This window comes from Physeter macrocephalus, chromosome 3, assembly GCF_002837175.3.
Source record: "Physeter macrocephalus isolate SW-GA chromosome 3, ASM283717v5, whole genome shotgun sequence".
NCBI lineage: Eukaryota > Metazoa > Chordata > Mammalia > Artiodactyla > Physeteridae > Physeter > Physeter macrocephalus.
The window spans coordinates 24,170,977-24,195,078 of record NC_041216.1 but is presented as its reverse complement, the minus strand read 5'-3'; the positions used below and the strand labels follow the sequence as shown (position 1 = coordinate 24,195,078).

The window sequence follows — 24,102 nt, the reverse complement described above, 5'->3', positions numbered from 1 at the left end:
AAGACCCAGGCTGAAGGGAAGCTCCTCAGTCCCAGGGCAGCTGCACACGGACTTGAAATCTTGTCCTGCACCCTAGCAGGAATCCGTCTTTGGCTAAGAGTGATTTTTTTTTTGCAATTGCAATGTAATGGGTGTTTGATTTCCCTTTGGAGACAGACAAGATTTGTTGGGTTCCTGGATTAATCACGGGGAATACAGCTGCCCAGAGATATGACATGTTACTTTCTGTGTTCCGTCTTCAACATGAGCTGCTGCATGTGGCCCCTCAGGCCGTGATGAGGGTTAACCAACAGGTCGATGCAGGGTCAAGTTATCGGATATGCCATTCATACAGGCCTCCAGAATCAACAGCGGGGGTGGGGGGCTTGGGGGTACAAAACCCTACCACAATGCTCTGTGGCCCTCTCAACTCGTCTTCACATGTAAAGAAACAGGGGTGAGATGCAAATCGATGGTTTCCAGGGATACAAAGTGATCATACAGTCAGGATGCTACCTCAAGTTACTGGTTAAAAAAAAGAAGGCTGAACCAAATGATCTCAACTCTTCCAGTTCTCACTTTCTTTGATTCTATAACTAAAATCTACGGAAGAAAATGTTAAAGCAGGAGAGAAGGCAATCCCCTGCAATGAAGAACTCACCATGATAAAATACTGGCAATGACCATGGAGAGAGACTCTAAGTCTCCATGTCAGATGTTTATTTAGGAGAAAAGAACCTTCTGCTGGGAATTCATTCTTTCATTTGACAAGTTCCAATGCAGTATCTCTTTTGTCTCAGGCTTTGTGCTAAATGCTGGTTGCTAGAGCTACTATGGTAGATAAGACAGGTACGGTCTTTGCTTTCACAGAGCTTATAGGTCAGTGAAGTAGATATACAAAACACAAATGGAAATAAGTGCTGTGGAGGTAAACACCATGAAGAAAACAGAGCACAGAGATGGAGAATGGCACAGGGGACTTATTTTAGATTCAGGTGGGCAGGGAGGTTTTTCTGATGAAATGATAATCGATTACCTAAATATCAATACTACTTAATATTTGCTAGATATGGACTATGTGTCAGACACAATTCAAAGTGTCTTACAGCTCATACAACTCAATAACAAAAAAACAAACAACCCAATCGAAAAATGGGCAGAAGACCTAAAGAGACATTTCCCCAAAGAAGACACACAGATGGCCAATAGGCACATGAAAAGATGCTCATCATTGCTAATTATTAGAGAAATGCAAATCAAAACTACAATGAGGTACCACCTCACACTGGTCAGAATGACCATCATTAAAAAGTCTATAAGTAAGGGACTTCCCCAGTGGCGCAGTGGTTAAGAATCCGCCTGCCAACGCAGGGGACACAGGTTCGAGCCCTGGTCCGCGAAGATCCCACATGCCGCAGAGCAACTAAGCCCGTGCGCCACAACTACTGAGCCTGTGCTCTAGAGTCCACGAGCCGTAACTACTGAGCCTGCATGCCACAACTACTGAAGCCCATGCACCTAGAGCCCATGCTCCGCAACAAGAGAAGCCACTGCAATGAGAAGCCCACGCACTGCAACGAAGAGTAGCCCCTGCTCGACGCAACTAGGGAAAGCCCGCGCACAGCAACGAAGACCCAACACAACCAAGAATAACTGAATTAATTAATTTAAAAAAATACTAAAAAACAAACAAACAAAGGACTAGTGTTCAAAAAAAAAGTCTACAAATAATAAATAGTGGAGAGGGTGTGGAGAAAAGGGAACCCTCCTACACTGTTGATGGGAATGTAAACTGATGCAGCCACTATGGAAAACAGTATGGAGGTTCCTCAAAAGACTAAAAATAGAGTTGCCATTTGATCCAGCAATCCCACTCCTGGGCATATATCCAGACGAAACTATAATTTGAAAAGATACACGCACCCCTATGTTCACAGCAGCACTATTTACAATAGCCAAGACATGGAAACAACCTAAATGTCCACTGAGAGATGAATGGATAAAGAAGATGTGGTATATACACAATGGAATATTACTCAACCATAAAAAGGAATGAAATAATGCCATTTGCAGCAACAGTGGATGGACCTAGAGACTACCACGCTAATGGAAGTAAGAAAGAGAAATACAAATACCATATGATATTGCTCATGTGTGGAATCTAAAATACGACACAAATGAACATATCTACCAAACAGAAACAGACTCACAGACATAGAGAATAGATCTGTGGTTGCTAAGGGGGGGTGCGGTGGGGGGAGGGAAAGACTGGGAGATTGGGATTAGCAGATGCAAATTATTATTTACAGGATGGATAAACAACAACGTCCTACTGTATAGCACAGGGAACTATATTCAATATCCTGTGATAAACCGTAATGGAAAAGAATGTGAAAAAGAATATATATATGTGTATAACTGAGTCACTTTGCTGTGCAGCAGAAATTAATACAATGTTGTAAATCAACTATACTTCAATAAAATTTTTTTAACAACGAAGTGTTTTATGTGCATTATCTATTTTTAAAATAAGCTTCCTGGCTGAAGTACAACATATATACACAGGAAAGTATACACCTAATTGTACAGCTTGATAAATTATCTCAAAGTGAAGATACCCTTATAATTACCACCCAGACCAAAAAACAGACACAACACACTGCCAGCATCCCAGAAGCACCCAAGCCTTCTCCCAATCACGGCTTCCCTTCTCATCCCCAGAGGTAACAACGCATAAGAGGTAACAACTATCTCACTTCTGATACAATTGGTTAGTTTCACCAGGTTTTGAACTCTATATAAATACTCAACATTATGTTTACGAGATACGTACATGTCGTTGCATGCCACAGTAGTTTTGTCTTTTTACTGCTGAATAGTATGTCACTGTATGAACATACCACAATTGATCTGTCTTACTGTGGATGGGGGTTTACGCTGTTTTCAGTTTGGGGCTATAGGTCACGTTACTACATTCCTTTTTTTTTTGGCCACACCATGTGGCATGTGGAATCTTAGTTCCCTAACCAGGGATCGAACCCACGCCCCCTGCATTGGAAGGGCGGAGTCTTAACCACTGGACCACCAGGGAAGTCCGGACCAACATTCCTATATGTGTCTTTGGCGCGTGTGTGCTCGCATTTCTGGTGGGAACAAATCTCGCAGCAGAATTGCTCGCTTACAGGGGCATGTTCCAGTCTCAGAAGATAACTGACAAACTGCCACTTTACATTTCGACCAGAAGGGTGCGGAAATCCCAGCTGCTCCACATCTTTGTCAACACTTGGAATTTAGTGTTTTCCATTTCAGCCATTTTGACTGGTGTGCAAGCTGCACCTTCTGGTTTATTTTTTATTTTTAAAGAAAAATTTTTATTTTTATTTATTTATTTTTGGTTGCGTTGGATCTTCATTGCTATGCGTGGGCTTTCTCTAGTTGCAGTGAGCAGGGGCTACTCTTTGTTGTGGTGTGGCAGGTTTCTCATTGCGGTGGCTTCTCTTGTTGCAGAGCACGGGCTCTAGGCACGTGGGCTTCAGTAGTTGTGGCTCGCGGGCTCAGTAGTTGTGGCGCACTGGCTTAGTTGCTCCGCAGCATGTGGGATCTTCCCAGACCAGGGCTCGAACCCGTGTCCCTTGCACTGGCAGGCGGATTCTTAACCACTGCGCCACCAGGGAAGTCCTGCACCGTATAGTTTAAATTTGAGTTTCCATAATGACTAATGAGCCTGAGCAGTTTTTCACGTGTCGACTGGCCTCTTGGACATCATCTTTTGTGAAATAAGTGCCTGTTCACATCTCTTGCCAACCTTTTAATTGGCTACCTTTTGTTTGTTTGTTCGGAGTTCTATATACACTCTGGATACAGTATACACAGAAGTATGTACTGGAGATACCTTCTTGCCTTTTCACTTTCTTCATGGTGTTTTCCAGTGAAAAGAAATGACTCCTTTTATTGCATTTAATGATGTTTTCCTTTATGGTTAGTGTTTTTCAAATCTTGTTTAAGAAATCTTTGCTTATCCCAAGATGCTGAAGATAATCTCCTATGTTACCTTCTAGAAGCCCTACTGTTTTCCGATTTAGAATTTAAATATCCTGGACTTGAGGTTTTGGGTGTGGTATGGGGTAAGGGTCAAGAACCTTTATCCCCCCATAAGGCTATCTAGCCTACCCAGAGGAACTCACTGTTCTATAGTGGTACCTTGTCATAAATCAAGGGTTCATATATGTGTGGGTCTGTTTCTGGACATTCAAATCTGTTCCATTTATCTATTTGTCTATCCTTGTGCCGATACTACATTGCCTTACTTACTTACTGTAGCTTTAAGATAAATCTTGATTTCTAATAAGGTAATTCCTCCAAATTTATTTTTCTTCTTCAAAAATGCCTAAAAATGCCTATTTTTAATCTTTTGCTATATTTAACTTAGTCTTCACAAAAATCCTGTGAAGTAGTTATAATTTTTTTTTTTTACTAACTTTTTTTTTTTTGGCTGTGCTGCACAGCATGTGGGATCCTAGTTCCCTAACCAGGGATCAAACCCGTGCCCCCTGCAGTGGAAGCACGGAGTCCAAACCACTGCACTGCCAGGGAAGTCCAGGAGTAGTTAAAATTTTTATCCCCATTTCACAGATTGGTCAACTCCGAGAAGTTAATTAATTTGCCCAGGGTCATAAAACTATCAAGTGATGGGAAGGGATTAGAACCCAGATTTATCTGATTCTAGACCTAATTACTTTAAGTCCTTCAGATACCACCTCCTTAATCCTCAAGCCAGATGAGCCCTTCAGGGCATTTAATATGAATGCATTACAATTTTAAAAATTCTAATGTTCTAAGCCACCCACTTCCAGTTAAAAATCTTGTTTGGTAACTACAAAGAGCCACTGTCCTGGTGAGACTCAAAAAAAAAAAAAAAAAAAAACAAAGCAAGAAGTAAAAGCTTCCTGGCTTCCTTCCACAGTCCCCCGTCTCCCAAGTAACACTTACAGCCTCGCAGGGATGCACAAGGGCCCTCAGGCCCGACGCGCCTCCACTCCTCCAGCTCTAATTCCTGCCACCACTCCTCTTCCTTCTTGCCCCTTAACGCCACACTTGACTGACTACTTAGGCTCTATAAGCCCAGGCTTTTCATACAGCTGCACCTTGGCTCAGAATGCCCTCTCCCACTTCTGGCTACTTCTTCCTTTAAAAAAATCAAAAAAACCCCCACAAAAACAACAACCCTGGATATCACTTCCCTCGGGAGACCTTCCAGAACCTCATCTGGGTTGGGCACTCCCCCTCTGCTGTGTCCCCCACCCCAGCATGTCACATTGCCCTGGAGTTCAGCTGTCTGTCTCTCCACCTAGCCTTCGAGGCACCTGAGGCTACAAATTCCTAAGAGGGTTCAGAGACAGACTTTTTTTTTTTTTTTTTTTTTTTTTTTACGGTAAGCGCGGGCCTCTCACCGTTGTGGCCTCTCCCGTTGCGGAGCACAGGCTCCGGACGCGCAGGCTCAGCGGCCATGACTCACGGGCCCAGCCGCTCGGCGGCCTGTGGGATCTTCCCGGACCGGGGCACGAACCCGCGTCCCCTGCATCGGCAGGCGGGCTCTCATCCAGTTAAAAATCTTGTTTGGTAACTACAAAGAGCCACTGTCCTGGTGAGACTCAAAAAAAAAAAAACAAAGCAAGAAGTAAAAGCTTCCTGGCTTCCTTCCACAGTCCCCCGTCTCCCAAGTAACACTTACAGCCTCGCAGGGATGCACAAGGGCCCTCAGGCCCGACGCGCCTCCACTCCTCCAGCTCTAATTCCTGCCACCACTCCTCTTCCTTCTTGCCCCTTAACGCCACACTTGACTGACTACTTAGGCTCTATAAGCCCAGGCTTTTCATACAGCTGCACCTTGGCTCAGAATGCCCTCTCCCACTTCTGGCTACTTCTTCCTTTAAAAAAATCAAAAAAACCCCCACAAAAACAACAACCCTGGATATCACTTCCCTCGGGAGACCTTCCAGAACCTCATCTGGGTTGGGCACTCCCCCTCTGCTGTGTCCCCCACCCCAGCATGTCACATTGCCCTGGAGTTCAGCTGTCTGTCTCTCCACCTAGCCTTCGAGGCACCTGAGGCTACAAATTCCTAAGAGGGTTCAGAGACAGACTTTTTTTTTTTTTTTTTTTTTTTTTTGCGGTAAGCGCGGGCCTCTCACCGTTGTGGCCTCTCCCGTTGCGGAGCACAGGCTCCGGACGCGCAGGCTCAGCGGCCATGACTCACGGGCCCAGCCGCTCGGCGGCCTGTGGGATCTTCCCGGACCGGGGCACGAACCCGCGTCCCCTGCATCGGCAGGCGGGCTCTCAACCACTGCGCCACCAGGGAAGCCCCAGAGACAGACTTTTTTGCTAGGTGCTATAATTAAATAGTAGACGCTAAGAGGAGGCCTGAAAGAAATGGTTTCTAATAAGCCCAGGACACACTCTTTGGGAGAAGTGGCAAACTAGAAGGCTTAGGGAAGAGGTGCAAATACCTTCTGCGATGGACCTGGACTTTGGGCTGAGATGGAAGTAGGACTGAGTGGTAGAAGGGTCAGGGATTAAATGGCCACATATAGTAAGGCAGCTGTGGCTCATTAGAAGACTTCAGAAGTAAAATATGACCACAAACGCACAGCTAAATTAACAACAAGGCAGATTCTTCTGCGATGTATTCATTCAACAAACAGAGCCTGGCACTGAGGGCAGCTGTTCCTCCCTCACCAATTTGGAGGGACGGTGTAAGAGTAGGCAGGGGCACGAATACACTGGAAAAGGAGGAGTCTCTCCAACAGGAACATTTTCAAGAAAACGAGACATGACGCCCCTGCTGGGGGAGAAGGAGAGACCAGCTCTAGGCCCTTCTCAGCTCTGGAATTCCCAGGCTGCTCGGACACATCCAATCCTTGGTGCCAGCCTAAGGCAGCACAGCCCAGACTGTGAAGTAAAAGCTCACTGGCTTTTCTCAAAAGAACATAAGCTTTATTTTCATAAACATCTTTCTCAGGAGCTCCAAGCTGACCCTCTTTCACCACCAGCAAAACGGAGAAAAGGAAAAATTGTAAGGTGTCCGACACAGGTTTTCCATATTTTCTCAATTAATTCCCATTTTTTATGGTCACATTGTTCACCGAAGAGCAGAGAAGGGAAAACTGCTCTAGGCTTCCGCATTTGTCCCGCTTTCCTCTCCTGGCTTAGCTGTACTCAAAACAAGGACTTATTTTTCCTTCTTTCCGAAATTCAGAATCTAGGACACGCTAGGGTTGCAGACGTTTTGGAAGACAGATAATCTTCTGGCGTGGGGTATACTCTTAACTAGCTATTTTTCTCAAAGTGGTGGGGGGTGTTGAAGATTTGGGCAGATTAGACAATTTAAGAAAATCTTCAAAGAAAAAAAGCTTCTGTCTCCAACTTAAGCCTTATGTTAGAAATAAGTTTCCAGAAAACAAATGTCAGAGAGCAGGCACTCATGCTAAAAGCTAGATGCTTCCGATCCAAACTTAGGAACCCCTTCCTACCTTTCCTGGAAAGGACTGCTACATGGGTTGCAAATATGAATGATCGATTCATTTTCTGCCCAGATATGAAAATCTATTCATAACAAAATTTTTCTGTTTGGGCAGAGGAAATGGTTACTGGAAAGAACAAACAAAAAGCCAGCCAGGAATCCATAAAGCGCCATTGTTCCATGATGTTCTCTACCAAGAGAGCAGCATCATGTGTGATGCTACATACAATTGTGTGCCACACGGTTTAAGCTCAGTGCTCGGTGTCAGTTAAGCTGGGTAGGAGATCATCTTGAAGATCCTCGTGGAGTTTAGTAGACCCTGCTAGATGACCCCGTCGGATGCTGGCGGTCGGGGCCAGGTTTGCCTTAGTGAAGTGAGCTCCATGCGCTAAGGCTGCAGTGCCCGGCTGGACTAGACGTTTGCAAAGGGAGAGCAGGGACTGGCTGACAGCACTCATTCTAAAAAGACCCTTTTGAGCAGAATGACAAGCTGCTACGGGGCTCCAGCAACACCCTCACTCCTGAGCAGGCAGAGAAGACGAGGAGGTCAGCAAACAAACCCTGATCCACCTGATCCACTCCTGCTTTTTGATTTATAGGAAAAAAAAAAAAAGTGTTTGGTAACTCCAGCTGTCTGAACAGAAATGACTTTCTGAGAAGCAGAAGCCCTGACTGGAAAAAGGCTCTGGGGGTCACGGCGGGAAGGAGGGCTGCCAGGCCTCAGGCTTGTGTGTGAAGGGCCCATACGGAATAGCAACGGTATAAGCACTGCACCCGGAAATAGCAAGAGTACGTTCCGAAGACAGTTACCGTGTATGGACAGAGGGAACTTTGTTTACCTTCTTAGTGAAAAGCTCATTTTAAGGATTTACGATTTGCTGAAAACCCAGTTTTTTTCCCCCATTTGTTTTCAAAGGAGGAATCTCCTTTAAATCCAGTACATGAAAAATTACAATATCCCTACTGTCAGGGATATATATATCATATATAGAGAATAAATCTGCAAACCATATTCCATAGGAAAAGGGAAATGAGACTCTAGACATGGATTATTAGGCAATGGGGATGTTTTTCTCTACATTTTAACATACTTTCCAGGTTTAGAACCATGGGCCGTGGCTGTGCCTGTACTCTGTTCTTCCTGAACACTGACGAGCGTGCAGGTGCCCATCCCGGGACCAAGTCCTGCGTTTTCACCCCTGCTGCCACTTCCATGCCAAATGTCAAGCGTGAGAGGCGAACACTGGCCCATTCTTTACTGAAGGAGAAAGTATGTAAAAGAAAGAACTGGGTAAAGCCTGTGGGTACAAGCTACAAAGTCCTTTTTTGCTTCTTAAGAGATTTCCTCTATCCTTCTATTTCTAAAGCTTTTTCTAAGTTGGAAATTTTCAAATGTGAGATAGCGTTAGATCCAGGCCAAAAGAGGGTTTTGTGAAACACTGAATGATGATCAGAGAAAGGAACAACGAGCCTTGCTAAAAGCACATTCAGAAGGATGCCAAAATAGACTGGAGCCTCGTATAAACAGCGTGGATTGCATTAACAGGTCTCCCTGTGAGTGGAGAGTCTTATTCCCAACTCTCTTTGCCTACCTTATGCTCACCCCATGGTTATATAACCTTTAGAATGGAATCTGGAAATTCTTCTGACCCTGCCCTGCTTGCTGATAGAGCAGAGCCAGTGGCTGGCAGGGGTACAATCTAATAGGCAAAACTGGAAACACACGAATTCAGTCCTCTTGTCTTAGCCCAGAGACTGTGCAGGCAAGGAAAGAAAGACTGCCCCTGTCTCTCTCCTCCCCTCCTCTGGCCTAAGTTTACGCTGACTTCACCCAACAGGCACCTGACCCTCCCAGATGAGCTGGGAGGGGCTAAAGCGCTATGCACGGCCATGGTAGGGGTGGAGGTGCAGGCAGCAAACAATATTTAAGATGCTGAGTTTGTCGAGCATTCAGTCTTGGGAAGGAAAGCTATAGGATACCCGATTAAGCTGCGCTTTCAGAAACTCAAGTTTTGACAAAGGCTAAGAAAGAGCAAGGGGAGAGGAACAACAAAGTGGTAAGTCCACCAAGAGCGAAAGGGCTAGGTTCTAATTTGCCGCAGCTTTGCACACCTCAGCTGGACACAGCCAGATTCCCCCAGAGGAAGAGCCTTCCTCAACCAGGCCCACGAAAGATGCTGAAAGAGACTCTCTCAGCCGTGGCCTGGCTCTGCATTTTCACCGTGGCCTTTGTCAGTCACCCAGTGTGGCCACAGAAGCCCCCTAAGCGCAAGACACCTGCAGAGCTCACCGTGGCCGGCTGCTGTGAGGAGGCGAAGGAGCTCAAGGCCCAAATTGCCAACCTAAGCAGCCTGCTGAGCGACCTGAGCAGGAAGCAGGAAAGGGACTGGGTCAGCGTGGTCATGCAGGTGATGGAGCTGGAGAGCAATTCCAAGCGCATGGAGTCGCGGCTCACAGAGGCCGAGAGCAAGTACTCCGAGATGAACAATCAGATCAGCATCATGCAGCTGCAGGCAGCGCAGACTGTCACCCAGACCTTGGCAGGTAAGGAGGACGTGTCCTCACGCTACTCACCACCTTCCCCCTCACATAGTCGAGCGCCTCCCGTCTGCAGCATTGCTTCTAGGTGACGTGGTCGTCAGAACGATCCCTGGGGGTTCTTATGGAACTTACTTTCTTGGGTACGTGCCACCAGCTCTATTTTCTCTTTAGCAAAGGCTTACGAAGTATTTCTTTTGATTTCTAAGGTTCTGTACGTTTACCCAGCTTTTTTTTATCCCGGCAATGTTTCGGCATATTGAAGGTATGAAATACCATCTTGGAACACAGAGAGATCATGCGGTTTGCTCAAAGTCACAAAGCAAGTCTTAGAAACTGTGTTCAAGTTTTCCTGATTAGTCCACTTCCTTACCCAGAGCTGACCGGCTGTACCCTCGGTCCCAAGAAAGCAGGAATGAACACCAAAATCATAACGTCTCTAGAAGCAAAGTTTTGCCAAAAACAGTTCTCTCGGGTCCCTGGGATTTAGTGGAATGGGCATTAATGGACTTCGGTGTCCTGTCTGCCAACCTAATTCTCACTGGCTCAGAGTTAAGTGCACAGACACTGCCCAGAGCCATCTGAAGGATTCTTTCGTGTTCAAAAAGGACTGGCTTCTCAAGGTTCCTCAATTCTGGTATTTCTATTTTTTCCCACAACTGCAAATAAAATTCTCCCCAGTTATACAGGAAAATGCAATGCTGAAATGTACATTTTTAGTAGGCCGAAAATAAGATACGTTTACTGTTTTCTTTTCCACAACAATTTTCAGTTTCTACTTAGCTTGGCTTAGACAGGCCAAGGTGAATTTATCGTTCAGACAGAAATTTGGTTTGCTGAAATTGTCAGGAAATTATTAGTTACAAGGAGCATAGTCTATAGATATGTCATTTCTTGCTGATATAAAAACTTAAAAGAAAATCTTTTTGGTCATATTATAAACCAAGCCAAGAATAAAGAGCAGAGCAAGTCTTACTGGTTATCGTCAACTCAAATGAAGAAAGAGTTTTAACATGAAATTAAGCTTAAAAATTTTGTGTGGGATGAACTGGGAGATTAGGTTTGACATAAATACACTACCACGTGTAAAATGGATGGCTGGTGGGAACCTGCTGTATAGCACAGGGAGCTCAGCTCGGTGCTCTGTGACGACCTAGAGGCGGGGGATAGGGGATGGGGGGAGGGAGGTCCACGAGGGAGGGGATATATGTATACATAGAGCTGATTCACTTCACTGTAGAGCAGAAACTAACACAACATTGTAAAGCAATTATACTCCAATCAAAAAATCTGTGTGTGTGTAAATTACTTTCTAAGCATGTACTTCCTGACCCTCAGTTTGGGACTAGAAAGGTCTTCTCAGGCCATTTTCCAGACAAGTGAGTCCTGATTTGGTCTGTGTGATGAAACCAGACACACAGCAGACCAGGCGAGACAGAGGAATCTGACCAAGGCCACGTCCTGCTCCTCCAAACGGGATTTTCTCATCTCCCAGCAAGGAGTTTCTTGGGAGTTAAATGCAGCTCTCTTGCCGGGCCTCTTACTCTTCCTGCCCAGGCCATCATTGCTTACTTTTCTTCTCTGCTACCAGGTGCGGGGTCACCTTCATACTTTGTAAGTAGCTAGCCCCCTGGAGGAAGCAGTAAGCTGATGTCTTCATCAGGAAGAGGAAGTGATGACCTCTGATAGGGAAGACAAGGGTCTCCCATTTCCCCCCAACCAAAGTGCTCTGCCTTGAACAATTCCCACAGCGGGAAACTGCCAACCGTGTCCTCTTCTTGAAGGTCCAGTGCAGCGGTCGCTAAGAAAAGAATCCCAAGACACAGTGGGCAGGAGGTATCTCCTAGACAGGCAAGAGTTCCTGCTCTCTGAATCCTATCTGGAAAGGCTGTCCCTTCCACAATGCTCTTTGATATTTAGAACAACAAGGAGACAAAATCTTTCATAAAGCACTAGCCCCCAGGGCAGCTGAGGAAACATTAAAATCAACCCCAGAGTGAAAGCCCGCCTGCCCAAAGCTCTCATTTCCTTGTTTTAATAATGGTGTCAGGGGAAGGCCTCCAAGGGTTCCTTAGGGTGTTTGCCTTTTCATTTGTCTAGCAGTGTTGGATTAAGGAGGGAAAGATAAAATTATAAATCTCTGCTAATAAGGGACCTAGTAGGCAGTAGCCATCACCTCTGAAAAACAAGAAAAACAAACCGAGAAACAATAAAACCAGACCCTATGAGATCTTCATGACTTATTTAGGAATAGAGGCTGGCTGTCCCAGAAGCTGAATCTATTAAACAGGAGGATCTGTTGGTGGCCCTCACACATTGTAACGTTTCCAGAATTCATGCCCTAGAACTACAGGAGGATCATTTATTTCAGCACAAAACTGAAGCCACCTGTTTCTACCGTTGTGCTATCCAGGTGAAGGGTTTCCCTAGCCCTCAGCCCCACCACCAGTGAGGCCAAAACACACCCGTTCCTGGCCTCCTGATGCCCACCTCTCCCAAGTCCAGACACTGCCCAGCAATGAACACTCCTGTAAATTCTGTGGTAGAAATGAAGTCTCCCTTCCTAAACTTTCAATTTAGATGCAGCAGGGATGCCGGCTAGCCACAGAGCCCCTGGGTTTGGATGCTCACCCTGTGGTTTTCTCCTTTTGCAGATGCCATCTATGACTGCTCGTCTCTCTACCAGAAGAACTACCGCATCTCTGGAGTGTATAAGCTTCCTCCCGATGACTTCCTGGGCAGCCCTGAGCTGGAGGTGAGGTCATCACAGCCCATGTACTACCATATATCCTCCACCCCCGCAAAGGCTGGGGACAACAGGGCTAGTCACAGTCTAAAGAGAGGGAAACTCAAGACAGAGAAGCAAACACATCAACACCAGAGGGCTATCTCAGCACTCAGTTTATGGGGGGAAAAAAATCCAGGCATCTGTTTTGCTCCTTCAAGTCATTAGCAGCCAAACACTAACCCTTCTAACGTAGTTAGATAACGCTATAACCACCACCTAGCTAGCTGCGATCCCTTGCCACATCCTACAGCAGTGACTCTTTGGGGAGGAGAAAAGAGAACGTATAGGGAGTGTGTCAGGAGGACCTGGACTTCTCCCCTTCAGACTCTCCGTGTACTTGCTCTTATCCTCAGTTTTGATCTCAGCAAACCACCAGCCTGCCCAGCTTGCCAACCCTGGGGCAGAATCGTTGCCTAGTGAGCCAGCACGGCTGTGGAAGGGTACACGTCCCCTGGCTCTGCGGGGTGGGAGCAAGGTGGGAAGCCACGCTCAGGCTCGTGCTGCCTGCCTCGGCACGTCCTGACCAGGGAGGGCATCCCCTCCGCTCCAGGTGTTCTGTGACATGGAGACTTCAGGTGGTGGCTGGACCACCATTCAGAGAAGAAAGAGTGGCCTTGTCTCCTTCTACCGGGACTGGAAGCAGTACAAGCAGGGCTTTGGCAGCATCCGTGGGGACTTCTGGCTGGGGAATGACCACATCCACCGGCTCTCCAGGCGGCCAACCCGGCTACGCGTGGAGATGGAGGTGAGCACGAGACCAGGGCCGCTACGCTCAACTGTGTGCAACGGGGCGTCATTCCTACTCCTGTTCACCATCGGCTGGTGTACTTGTTATGATGGCTTTCCTGCAGGTTGCAGTACAGTTGAGGAAGAATAGGGCTTTTTTTCCCTATTTTTCCCCAAAAAATTCCTCTGCCAGAGCAGAGGAATCCAACAGTCAGCTGGGCTGAAACACTGTGGTCCCTGCCCTGGCCTGGGGCATGAGGTCTTCTACATGCAAACCTTACTGGTATCGTTGGTGACCCTCATCAAAGGCCCTGAAGCGTCACTGTGTTCTTTATTCTTATGACATCTCAGACTGGGATACAGCAAAACACACACACGTGTACACCTTACAGACAGGGATGTAAAGGGGCAGAGAATGAGAGACTAACCAGGGCCATATGGTGACCCAGGAGAGAAGTCTGATCTAGGACCCTTGTTTTCTGAGTCCCAGGTTAGTGTGTTAAACTAGAGGTAGACAAGTAATAAAGTAGTAAAAAGTAGTAAAAAGGTGTATGGCTGCAGCTGGGGAGAAGGAAGAGGTGCAGGATGGTATGAAAGGAGGCCCTGCTGCAGTTTTCTAAGGCTCTGCCCCCCGGACAGGACTGGGAGGGCAACATGCGCTACGCTGAGTACAGCCACTTTGTTTTGGGCAATGAACTGAACAGCTACCGCCTCTTCCTGGGGAACTACAGTGGCAACGTGGGGAACGATGCCCTTGTCTATCACAACAACACAGCCTTCAGCACCAAGGACAAGGACAATGACAACTGCTTAGACAAGTGTGCCCAGCTCCGGAAAGGTGAGAGTTGGGGTTGGGAGGTGGGAGTTCAGGTACAAGGCCATAGTCCCACTGGAGGAGAAAGAGTGAATTTATAACTGCAGTTGGTATTCTGGCTTTGGTACTCCCGTTTGACACTGACCCTAATGGCTTAGGTACAGTTTAAAAAACATCACAAATCCCTGCTGCCTAGTCTATCAGCTATTTCCGAGGACATACTAGCACTGACCTGTTTCCTGCCCCAGGTGGATACTGGTACAACTGCTGCACAGACTCCAACCTCAATGGCGTTTACTACCGCCTCGGGGAGCACCAGCACCTGGACGGCATCACCTGGTACGGCTGGCATGGGTCTAGCTACTCCCTCAAACGAGTGGAGATGAAAATCCGCCCAGAAGACTTCCAGCCGTAAAAAGAAGCCTGCTCTGGAGCAGGGCTGGAGAAATGGAGACAAACGGAGGCTGGGAAAAGGCAGAGGAGGAGAGGAAGGGAGTATAGAAAGGGCAGGGACAGAAAATGGCCTATCATCTTCACTGAGAGAGTAAGTCTCCTAGGAGAACAAAAAAAACTATGTACTGAGGACGTTACAGTAAATGGGAGGAAGTATTTAAACACAATGGGTCCCAGACACAGACTTCTCAGGGGGCTGGCCTGAGTGGGCTGTCTGCCTGTGATCCCTGACATGGCAGCAGCTTCTTTTCCACATGATTTTTCTGTGAAAGAAAAATAATTGTGAGTTCACTTTAACCATTTTCCTTAAGGCCTAGGTTACGTGAGGGCAGAAAATAAATCCCTTTGCTGAAAGGGACCAGATTATTCTGATTCTCTTGAGTGTTAGAGAAAGGAGTGAAGAGGGTGGTGGAGGAGAGGAGTTTCTGCTTTTAAATCCAATGAAATTATCTTCAGTTTACACAATTTTTTTTTTTTAAGATAAAAATTTTTCTGCTGGAGGTGAAAGGACCCAGGCTGGAATTGACTGGAGGAAACTCCAGGGCTCCGGGCCTTGCAATTGGCCTCTGAGCACCTCCCCTGCTCGGCCTCGATCAGGGCCCAGTACTGAGAGGCAGGAAGCGGGTCCACCGGTGTCAGGAGCTCCAGCGGGAGGGGAAGATAAGTCCCTGTGGACGCTTGCAAAAAACTGCCTTAAAATATTCACAGTCAATACAGATATGTCTATTTTTATTTACTTTGTAAGAAAAGGGCTCAAAGAGCTTCCTCTTTTATCTCATCTATAAAAAATGGCTGAAACAGGAAGGTAAATGGCACTATGCTTAAGAAATAATTCATGCTGTATATAGCATTTTGCTTTGTAGAAATACAACATTGTAGTTTGTTTTAAACATTCAAAGTTTTTTCTTCCTTCTACAATAAACTCTTTTAAACCTCGCTCCTTTTAAAATTATTACTATTACCACTGAGACCATGGTGGAAAGTTTTAAGTGAAAAATCAGAGAGTGAGCCGTGAGAAAGAGACTCTGAGTGTGTTGCAGCCTTCAGGGAAACCAAGGGAGGAGCAGGAAGCCAAAGACGAAAAAGCGAGGGACAAAAAGGGCAGCAGCATCCACTGGAGGAGGTCAGACTCTGTCTGACCTCCACCCAACCGCCACAGAGGCCAGTGCCACCACCTGGCTTCAAAACACTTTGCAAACCAACACTCCTACTTTCTACTTGAGCAAACTTACATATACGCAGAGGGAAAAGAAACATCTTTAGTCATAACAGATGTCAAATAATTTTGAAGCTTCAGGAAGCTTCAGGAAGCAATTTTTCCTTGTCAAAAAGAACCATTCGGGCTTCCCTGGTGGCGCAGTGGTTGAGAGTCCGCCTGCCGACGCGGGGGACACGGGTTTGTGCCCCGGTCCGGGAGGGTCCCACGTGCCGCGGAGCGGCTGGGCCCGTGAGCCATGGCCGCTGAGCTTGTGCTTCCGGAGCCTGTGCTCCGCAGCGGGAGAGGCCACAGCAGTGAGAGGCCCGCATCCCACAAAAAAAAAAAAAAAAAAAAAAAAAAAGAACCATTCACTTGAACTAGTCAGTGTAAGGTAAGCATAATTCTCGAACTCGCTATTTTCTACTGTACCTATAGTCCTTTGATTGTTGGGAACTTACTTAACCTTAAAAACAAGACCCTCAGGATTTTCAAAGAAGTAAAGTGAGTAGAGAAGAAGTACACTGGAGTAGGACTTCCCATGGGACAGGCAGTCAGACAGAAACTTCCTAAGGCAGGCAGGGGATCTGAGATGCTCACGGGCCAGCATAGTACTGCTTGGAGAGAGGAGAAAAAGATTGGGGGTTAGGAGATGAAGAGAAGGAAGAGCACAAGATGCCTAGGTCAGAAGTAGCTAATAATTTTCTCTCAACAGCTATACACCCCACAACTAAAGAAAATTGAGGCTCTAGGCAACAAAAGCTAAAATAAATTAAGTGGGACTACCTCAAACTAAAAAGCTTCTGCACAGCAAAGGAAAACGATCAATAAATTGAAAAGACAATCTACAGAATGGGAGAAAAATATCTGTAAACCATAACCCAGGGTTAATATCTAAAATATATAAAGAACTTATACAACTGAACAGCAAAAAAGCAAATAATCCAATTTAAAAATGGGCCAAGGACCTAAACAGTCCGTTTTTCCGAAGAAGACATCCAAATGGCCGATGGGTACATGACCGGGTGCCGCCCACCACCACTAATCATCAGGGAAATGCAAAGCACAGCCACAATGAGATATCACTTCACACCTGGTAGGATGACGATCGTTAAAAAGACAAGACATAATAAGGGTTGGCAAGGAAGTGGAGAAAAGGGAGCCCTTGTGCACTGCTGGTGGGAATGTAAAGTGGTGCAGCCACTACACCACTATACCAGTCTGGCGGTTCCTCAGGACATTGAAAACAGAAGTACCACGTGAGCCAGCAATTCCACTTCTGGATATATATTCAAAGGAAACAAAATCACTATCTCAAAGAGATATCCATACTCCCATGTTCATTGCAGTATTATTCACAATAGCCAAGACATGGAAACAACCTAAAATGTCCTTCAAAAGATGAATGGATAAAGAAAATGTGAAATATAGTTTATGTATATATATATTATGTGTGTATATATATATATTATGTGTGTATATATATATTATGCGTGTATATATGTATGTACATACACCCACATATAATATACACATAATGGAATATTATCTAGCCATAAAGAAGGAAATTCTACCATTTGTGACAATATGGATGACTCTAGAGGGCATTATGCTAAGTAAAGGAAGACAGAGAAAGACAAATACTGTATAGTATCACTTATATGTGGAATCATTTTTTAAAAAGCTGATTTCATAAAAACAGAATAGAATGGTGGTTGTCAGGGGATGGGAGAATGGGGAAGCAGGGAGATGCAGGTGAAAGGGTACAAACTTTCAGTTGTAAGATGAGTGAGTTCTGAGTATCTAATGCACAGCATAGCAACTATAGCTAACAATATAGTTTTGTATATTTGAAATTCGCTGAGAGTAGATCTTAAGCATTCTCACCACACACACACACACACACACACACACACACACACAAAGAAGAGTTAACCATGTGGGGTGATGGATGTGTTAATTACCTTGATCTCAGTAATCATTCCATAATGCATATCAAATCATCATGCTGTACATTTTAAATATATACAATTATATTTGTCAATTACTCCTCAATAAAGTTGGGGGGGACAAAACATCTGTATTACATTAATCAAAACCTATAGTTGCTGAAATTTACTCATACTTTTATAGATACACAATTGAATAACAAGGTTAATGTCAAAAAAAAATGTCACCATATGTGGTATTTTAGAAATCGACATTCAAAGTCCAATTTACTTGGGCAAAAACATGATTCTATTTCTATCTTTTTGGTCACTTTTTAAAGTGTTCAAAGGAACACTTTTTAGCATCTACTCAAAAGTAGAGCTAGCAGAGAACTTGGTTATTTGATTATCCTTTCAAATGAAGGAAGCACCACACACAGCAGGCTGTTTCAGCCACAGTGGAGGTACTTATTAGCTGGGTGATTTTTCCTAAACTACCTGTAGTGAAATAATGAACCATGTTAGCATTTACATGAAGATAATTAGATCCTGAAGTTAATATTCTCTGATGATCATTAGGGGAAGTGAACAGTTCTCTAGGAGCTGTGGAGCTAACATTTAAGGCTGCTTGTAATTTCGTAACAGCAAAAAATTTATTAAACAACCTATTTTTTTCCATACCCAGAAGACTCAAAACCATCTTACGAGAGAACATAAGCAAATGAGGGGAAAAGACCACTGAATTTCAGACTCTGTCTTTTACATTCATAGAACTCCAAGGAGGAAGACTCAGGCACCAACATATTTAGCCCATAAAAACCCACCCTGCCCTTGGGTGGTCTTTGAGGCACAGAATCCAGCTCCTAGTCCCAAGGCAGAGAGCACGATCTAACTCAGATGTAAAATCTATCTTTCCTAGGCTGCTCTGTCCACAGAACTGCTTCTAGGCTAATTTCACTGGGACAAGTAAGCACAGGTTGGAAAACAACAGAAGCCCAGGTGCTAAGGGTCAACAGAAATGACAATTCTGGCTAGAATACTGGGGAGAGCCATCTGCAACCACATCTCATTTAAACGTGCTGGCCAGGCCTGATGGCAGATTTCACAGAGCAGAGGTCTCCAAGTGCCTCCAGTGAACTGTCACCAGGCAGTGGGAGAAGAGAGGTCATTTTAGATGAAGGCAGCAATTAAAAAGGTTTTGCAGCTTACCTGATGAGAGACTCTAGGATGGCAGGGGTGGGACCTTTCTGGAACTCCAGTTCTTTGTAGTGTAGCGCTTTGGCATATGCTCGGCACTTGGCAGCCCTCTCACCCAGCAGAACAATGCCATTGTCATCTCTCAATGGCAGGGGGCCCTGGAGAAGAGCAGAACCCCACAGCATAGGAAAATGGCAGACGGGGCATAAGAAAGAGTGGGCTGTGCGGGTGCTTCTCCCCTCTCACCAGCTGGTTCCCTGTCAGGCTCCATCTGGACAATTGGGCAAAGTCTCACCTTGTCACTGTGTTCCATGAATTCAGCCAAGTTTAAGAGGGTTTGTGTGACTTCAGCGATGTCCTGGGAGGTGAGGGCCAACTCGATGCTTCTGATGAGCTCATCCTGCTGGTCTTCATTCAGCTCAGACCAGCAGGACACAAACGCAGCGTTAAAGAGATCCCTGAAGGCAGACAGGAGTGAAGACAAATGTTGGAAATGCATCTCCTGCCTCTGCCTGGTGCCACAAAGTCACACCTATCAATCTACTCCCGGCATCACTGATTATGGTTATACAAGCCAGGGCTGTCCAAAAGAACTTGCTGGAAATGGTCTATATCTTTCCTGTCCAATATGGTAGCCATTGGTCAATGAACACCTGAACTTTGATAAGTGTAACTAAGGAACTGAATTTTAAGTTTTAGTTAATTTTAATTAAGTTAAAATAAGCACACGTGGCTAGTGACTTGTATTTTACGGTGCAGGTACAGGGAACTGGGGTGGGGTGGGGCGGGGTGTGTGGGGAGAAAGAAGAGCAGAGAAAAGTAACTTGTCTCCACAGTGGTTGTATCACTTCTCTTCGTTGGAGGGGACGAACAGAAAGGGACTTCTAACATAGCAGTTGACATAACAGATTCAGAAAACAATAATCTTCAAATGATTCTTGGGATGCTTCTTCTCAGGCAATGTTCAAAGTCCTAAGATCAGAAGTGGCAAAGGCAGCATCTGCTATTGCTTTTCAAAATATAAGCAGAACCTTCAGTAGGATGGTCATAAACAAAATGACAACAGAACTTAAGAAACTAGCAGTATTAGAAAATAGAATCCAAATCCATAAGTCTTAAAAGATTCCCTTAGCCAAACCTCTAACAGCTGGGGCCTTGGGAAGACCTGGAAGCAGAGGTATCATTTCTAGGATCACTACAACTATTTAAAATCACTACAGCACCACTTGGGTGAATATATTTGCTACCCCTGACATCTGAATTTTAATCCTACCCTCTCTTTTTTTGGTGAATGTGTGGAGAGGGGAGTTGGAAACTACAGGATATGCCTGGATAATGTATGGGGTAAAGCATCTGATGCTTACACATCTACTTTTCATTACATATTTTAAAAGGTTAAGTCAGATCGATGTATATATAATTTTGGAATCTGATGGAAGAAAACAAAATTTGAAATTCAAAGGATAACAAGAAGACCAAAAGAAACCCTGTGTAAATTAAGAAGTTAGCTTTCTGATCTAGGTCCAAGGCCACGCTGGCTCCCAAATGAACATACTTGGCACTAAGGGGATAGACACATATGTGTATATTTATCACAAGCCTCTTTTGGATGACAGTGTGCCCAAAAGGGACTTGGAGCAGATGAGAGGTACGCTACAGTAGCCGAGTAGTAGTGTGAAATCTGCACACTATGGCAACAGAGAAGTCCTAGGAATGATTTTTAAGCATTATAAAATATTTGAAAGAAATCAGATGAACTAAATCACGGCATCCAGGCAACAGCCTCAGGGACCATCGCTATTCTTGCTAAATACACTCCAAATAGCAAACCAGCTGTGCTGATGAAAGTGAAATGGAATACCTCATTTTTTGCTTCCTGCTAATGAAAAGGATTGGTAATTAAATCACCACTTAATGCCTCATTATAAATAAGAACTGTCCATTGTAGAAAAATTTAGAAAAAAGAATTGTTCCTGAAATCCTCCTCCTTAGAGATAATCATTATTGTATTACTTTCTAATCTTTTTCCTAAGTACATATATTTTTAATAGGTGAAATCACACATTTATACCATTTTGTATTCCATTTTATTCACTTACATCATACTATGAATCTTTTACATGCATTAAAACTTTTTATAAACCAAATTTTCAGTGACTATTTAAGATTCACTGTTAAAGGTTTACAGTATTTTTTATGGCAAATTCTATTTTCCAAAGATGGCTGCAGCACCAGCTCCTGTTCCATATGCTCTTCTAGGATCTTTCCCCTCCCCTATGAAAAGGTAGCATCCACGTCTCCTCTTGAGCCCGAGTAGGCCTTTGTGACCGCCTTCAACAGCGCAGTGGGACAGAAGTAACACTATGTGACCTCCAAGACTAGGTCACACAAGCACCACGCACTTCTGCCTCGTTCCCTTGGGGACACTCACTCGTGAACCCAGCCAGTCTCCTGTGAGGAAGCCTGAGCAATCCACAGGGCAATCCACGTGGAGAGGAACGAAGGCCCCCGGCCAGGGCTGAACTTCCAGCCAATAGTCAGCCCCAACGTACCAGACATATGGATGAGCCATCTTGGAAGTGGATCTTCTAGCCCCTGGACAAATACCCCTGACACTGTGTGGGGCAGAGACAAGCTGTTCCCACAAGTCCCGCCCAAATTGCAGATTTGTGAGTAAAATAAGTAATTTTAGACTGCTGTTGTTTTAGACCACTAAGTCTTGGGGTATCTGTAATGCAGCAATAAATAACTGGAGTATCACTATTATTGGAAAACAGGTATATTAAGCTATTACATAGTCATTTTCAGAGTTATAAATGACTTTGTAATTAAAGTTTCGGACCTAGATCTACTAAGGAAAGGTATACTAGCAAGGTTAAAATGGCTGTTTTTCCTATAATAAGAGCTTCTTCAATTTGCCTTTTTATCTTTTCCCCCAGAGGTTAACAAAATTAAAAAACCCTTTTACTATTACTGCTAATAAAAAAAAAAAATTCTTATGCAACATTTTCTACGTGCTGATCCTCTTGATCCCAATCTGAAGCTGGGAGGAAGGGAGCCCTGACACACCATACCTGGCCATCGGGTTGTAGGCCTGTGCCAGGGCCCAGCAGGAGCGCAGGGAGGGTGAGGAGGAGTCCTTCAGCAGCTCCAGGCTCAGCCGCCTCAGCCATTCCAACCAGTCATCTTTGGAGACCCTTCTGGCAGCTCCCCAGGCCTATCACGCCACAGGCAACAAAGGAAAACCATCACCTGTAAGGGCCAACTGTAAAGAGCCCCTGCCCATCTAATGATTATTCCACTTCTTTGATTTATAAAATTATACCTCTCATGATAAAATTCCCCGAGCACAAATACAAAAGAGTAATATTTAAAGCCATAAAAGAAAAGCAGCAAACTCTCATAATATAAAGCAAGCCTGTTGTACGCCTCATTTGCGCTGGACTCTACCTGCAAAGCAGAGAGCTCTACAGCCCCAGAGTGGATGGGGACCGTCACGCTCAGAAGGCATCCAACAAAGCCGAATGGCCTCCAGCAGTGTGTGAGGGGCCCGGGACACCCTGCAGTGGGACACTGGCTCATCTTATAGCAGAGTCACACAGCGAGAGGGGAAAGGCTCAGGTTGACACCATCCTCAATAGTGTGACCATCAGGTGAGCACTGAGCCCAGAGTACACGGCAGTACGGTGGAATGAGACAAAAGGAGTTGAACAGACTGAATTTTTACTTTGTAGTTTATCCCCTCAACTTTCCTCAAAACTCTGAGCTCTCCAGGCACCGACAGATACTAGCAGGGGCAGCTTGGGGAGGTGGATGGAAAGATTCAGGCTCTGGAGCTGGGCAGTAAAGGGGGGTGGTCAGCAGCCACACTCTGTGGAGCTCAGTGGCTGGAGTTCAAATCCCAGGTATGTAACGTATCGGGTGTCTGATCTTGGGCAAGTTACTTAACTTCCTTGTGTCTCGGTTTCTTCATCTGTAAAGTGTGGATAACAGTCCCCACATCAGAGGGTGTTCTTTTTAAAATTAACTTATTTATGGCTCAGTTGGGTCTTTGTTGCTGCGCGTGGGCTTTCTCTAGTTGCAGTGAGCGGGGGCTACTCTTTGCTGTGGTGTGTGGGCTTCTCATTGCAGTAGCTTCTCTTGGTGCGGGGCACGGGCTCTAGGCGTGTGGGCTTCAGTAGTTGTGGCTCGCGGGCTCTAGAGCGCAGGCTCAGTAGTTGTGGCGCATGGGCTTAGTTGCTCCGCGGCATGTGGGATCTTCCTGGACCAGGGCTCGAACCTGTGTCCCCTGCTTTGGCAGGCGGATTCTTAACCACTGCACCACCAGGGAAGCCCCCAGAGGGTGTTTTCAGGATTAATTAACTAAGTTAGAGACTTCCCTGGCAGTCCAGTGGTTAAGACTCCATGCCTCCACTGCATGGGGCGTGGGTTCAATCCCTGGTCAGGGAACTAAGATCCCGCATGCCACACAGCATGGCCAAGATTTAAAAAAATAAAAGATTAACTAAGTTAATATGTGTAACAGATTTATTTAGCACAGTGCTCAGCACAAGTTAATGCTTTACACTGAGTGCCTGCTACTCTGAAGTTAGAAACACCTGGTTGGAACCCTGGCCCTGCCACTCACCTGCTGTAGGGACGGACTCTGGGCAAATTACTTGTACACTGCTGTCTGAGTCTTAATCTTCCTCATTTAGGGATAATGCAGCTAAAGGGCCTAGCTGGAATAGATGAGCAAAACATGGTGGCTCGTATTATAAAAATGACATCTCGTTGAATTGGCTTAGCTCTAACGACTAAATCCCTAACTTTTAAAATATATTCTTAAAAGATTCTTCTGGCAGGGGCTTCCCTGGTGACGCAGTGGTTGAGAGTCCGCCTGCCAATGCAGGGGACATGGGTTCGTGCCCCGGTCCGGGAAGATCCCACATGCCGCGGAGCGGCTGGGCCCGTGAGCCATGGCCG

The 24,102-nt window shown here is 45.4% G+C and overlaps 2 protein-coding genes across 3 annotated transcripts in view; one reads left to right on the top strand and one right to left on the bottom strand.

The window, feature by feature from the left end:
- Positions 1-24,102, bottom strand: part of MTOR (mechanistic target of rapamycin kinase) — a 126,279-nt gene that overhangs the window by 50,988 nt on the left and 51,189 nt on the right. For both annotated transcript variants that reach the window (XM_024125589.3, XM_055083778.1), the window contains 3 exons: positions 22,212-22,354; positions 19,433-19,595; positions 19,150-19,295 (listed from right to left, as the gene is read on the bottom strand). In XM_024125589.3, the coding sequence (XP_023981357.1) occupies positions 19,150-19,295; positions 19,433-19,595; positions 22,212-22,354 (452 nt within the window). The remainder of the gene's footprint in view (positions 1-19,149; positions 19,296-19,432; positions 19,596-22,211; positions 22,355-24,102) is intronic.
- On the top strand, positions 9,249-16,470 carry ANGPTL7 (angiopoietin like 7). The gene is made up of 5 exons (XM_007129737.4): positions 9,249-10,042; positions 12,691-12,791; positions 13,375-13,569; positions 14,190-14,388; positions 14,613-16,470. Exons 1-5 carry the CDS (start codon positions 9,673-9,675, stop codon positions 14,777-14,779), a joined length of 1,032 nt encoding a protein of 343 aa, XP_007129799.1. The 5' UTR covers positions 9,249-9,672; the 3' UTR covers positions 14,780-16,470.

Excerpts from the sequence above, each read along its gene's own strand:
- ANGPTL7 (XM_007129737.4), top strand. The coding sequence starts at position 9,673 with ATGCTGAAAGAGACTCTCTCAGCCGTGGCCTGGCTCTGCATTTTCACC. Across the intron at positions 10,043-12,690 it reads TGTCACCCAGACCTTGGCAG|ATGCCATCTATGACTGCTCG; the intron begins GTAAGGAGGACG and ends CTCCTTTTGCAG. Across the intron at positions 14,389-14,612 it reads GTGTGCCCAGCTCCGGAAAG|GTGGATACTGGTACAACTGC; the intron begins GTGAGAGTTGGG and ends TTCCTGCCCCAG.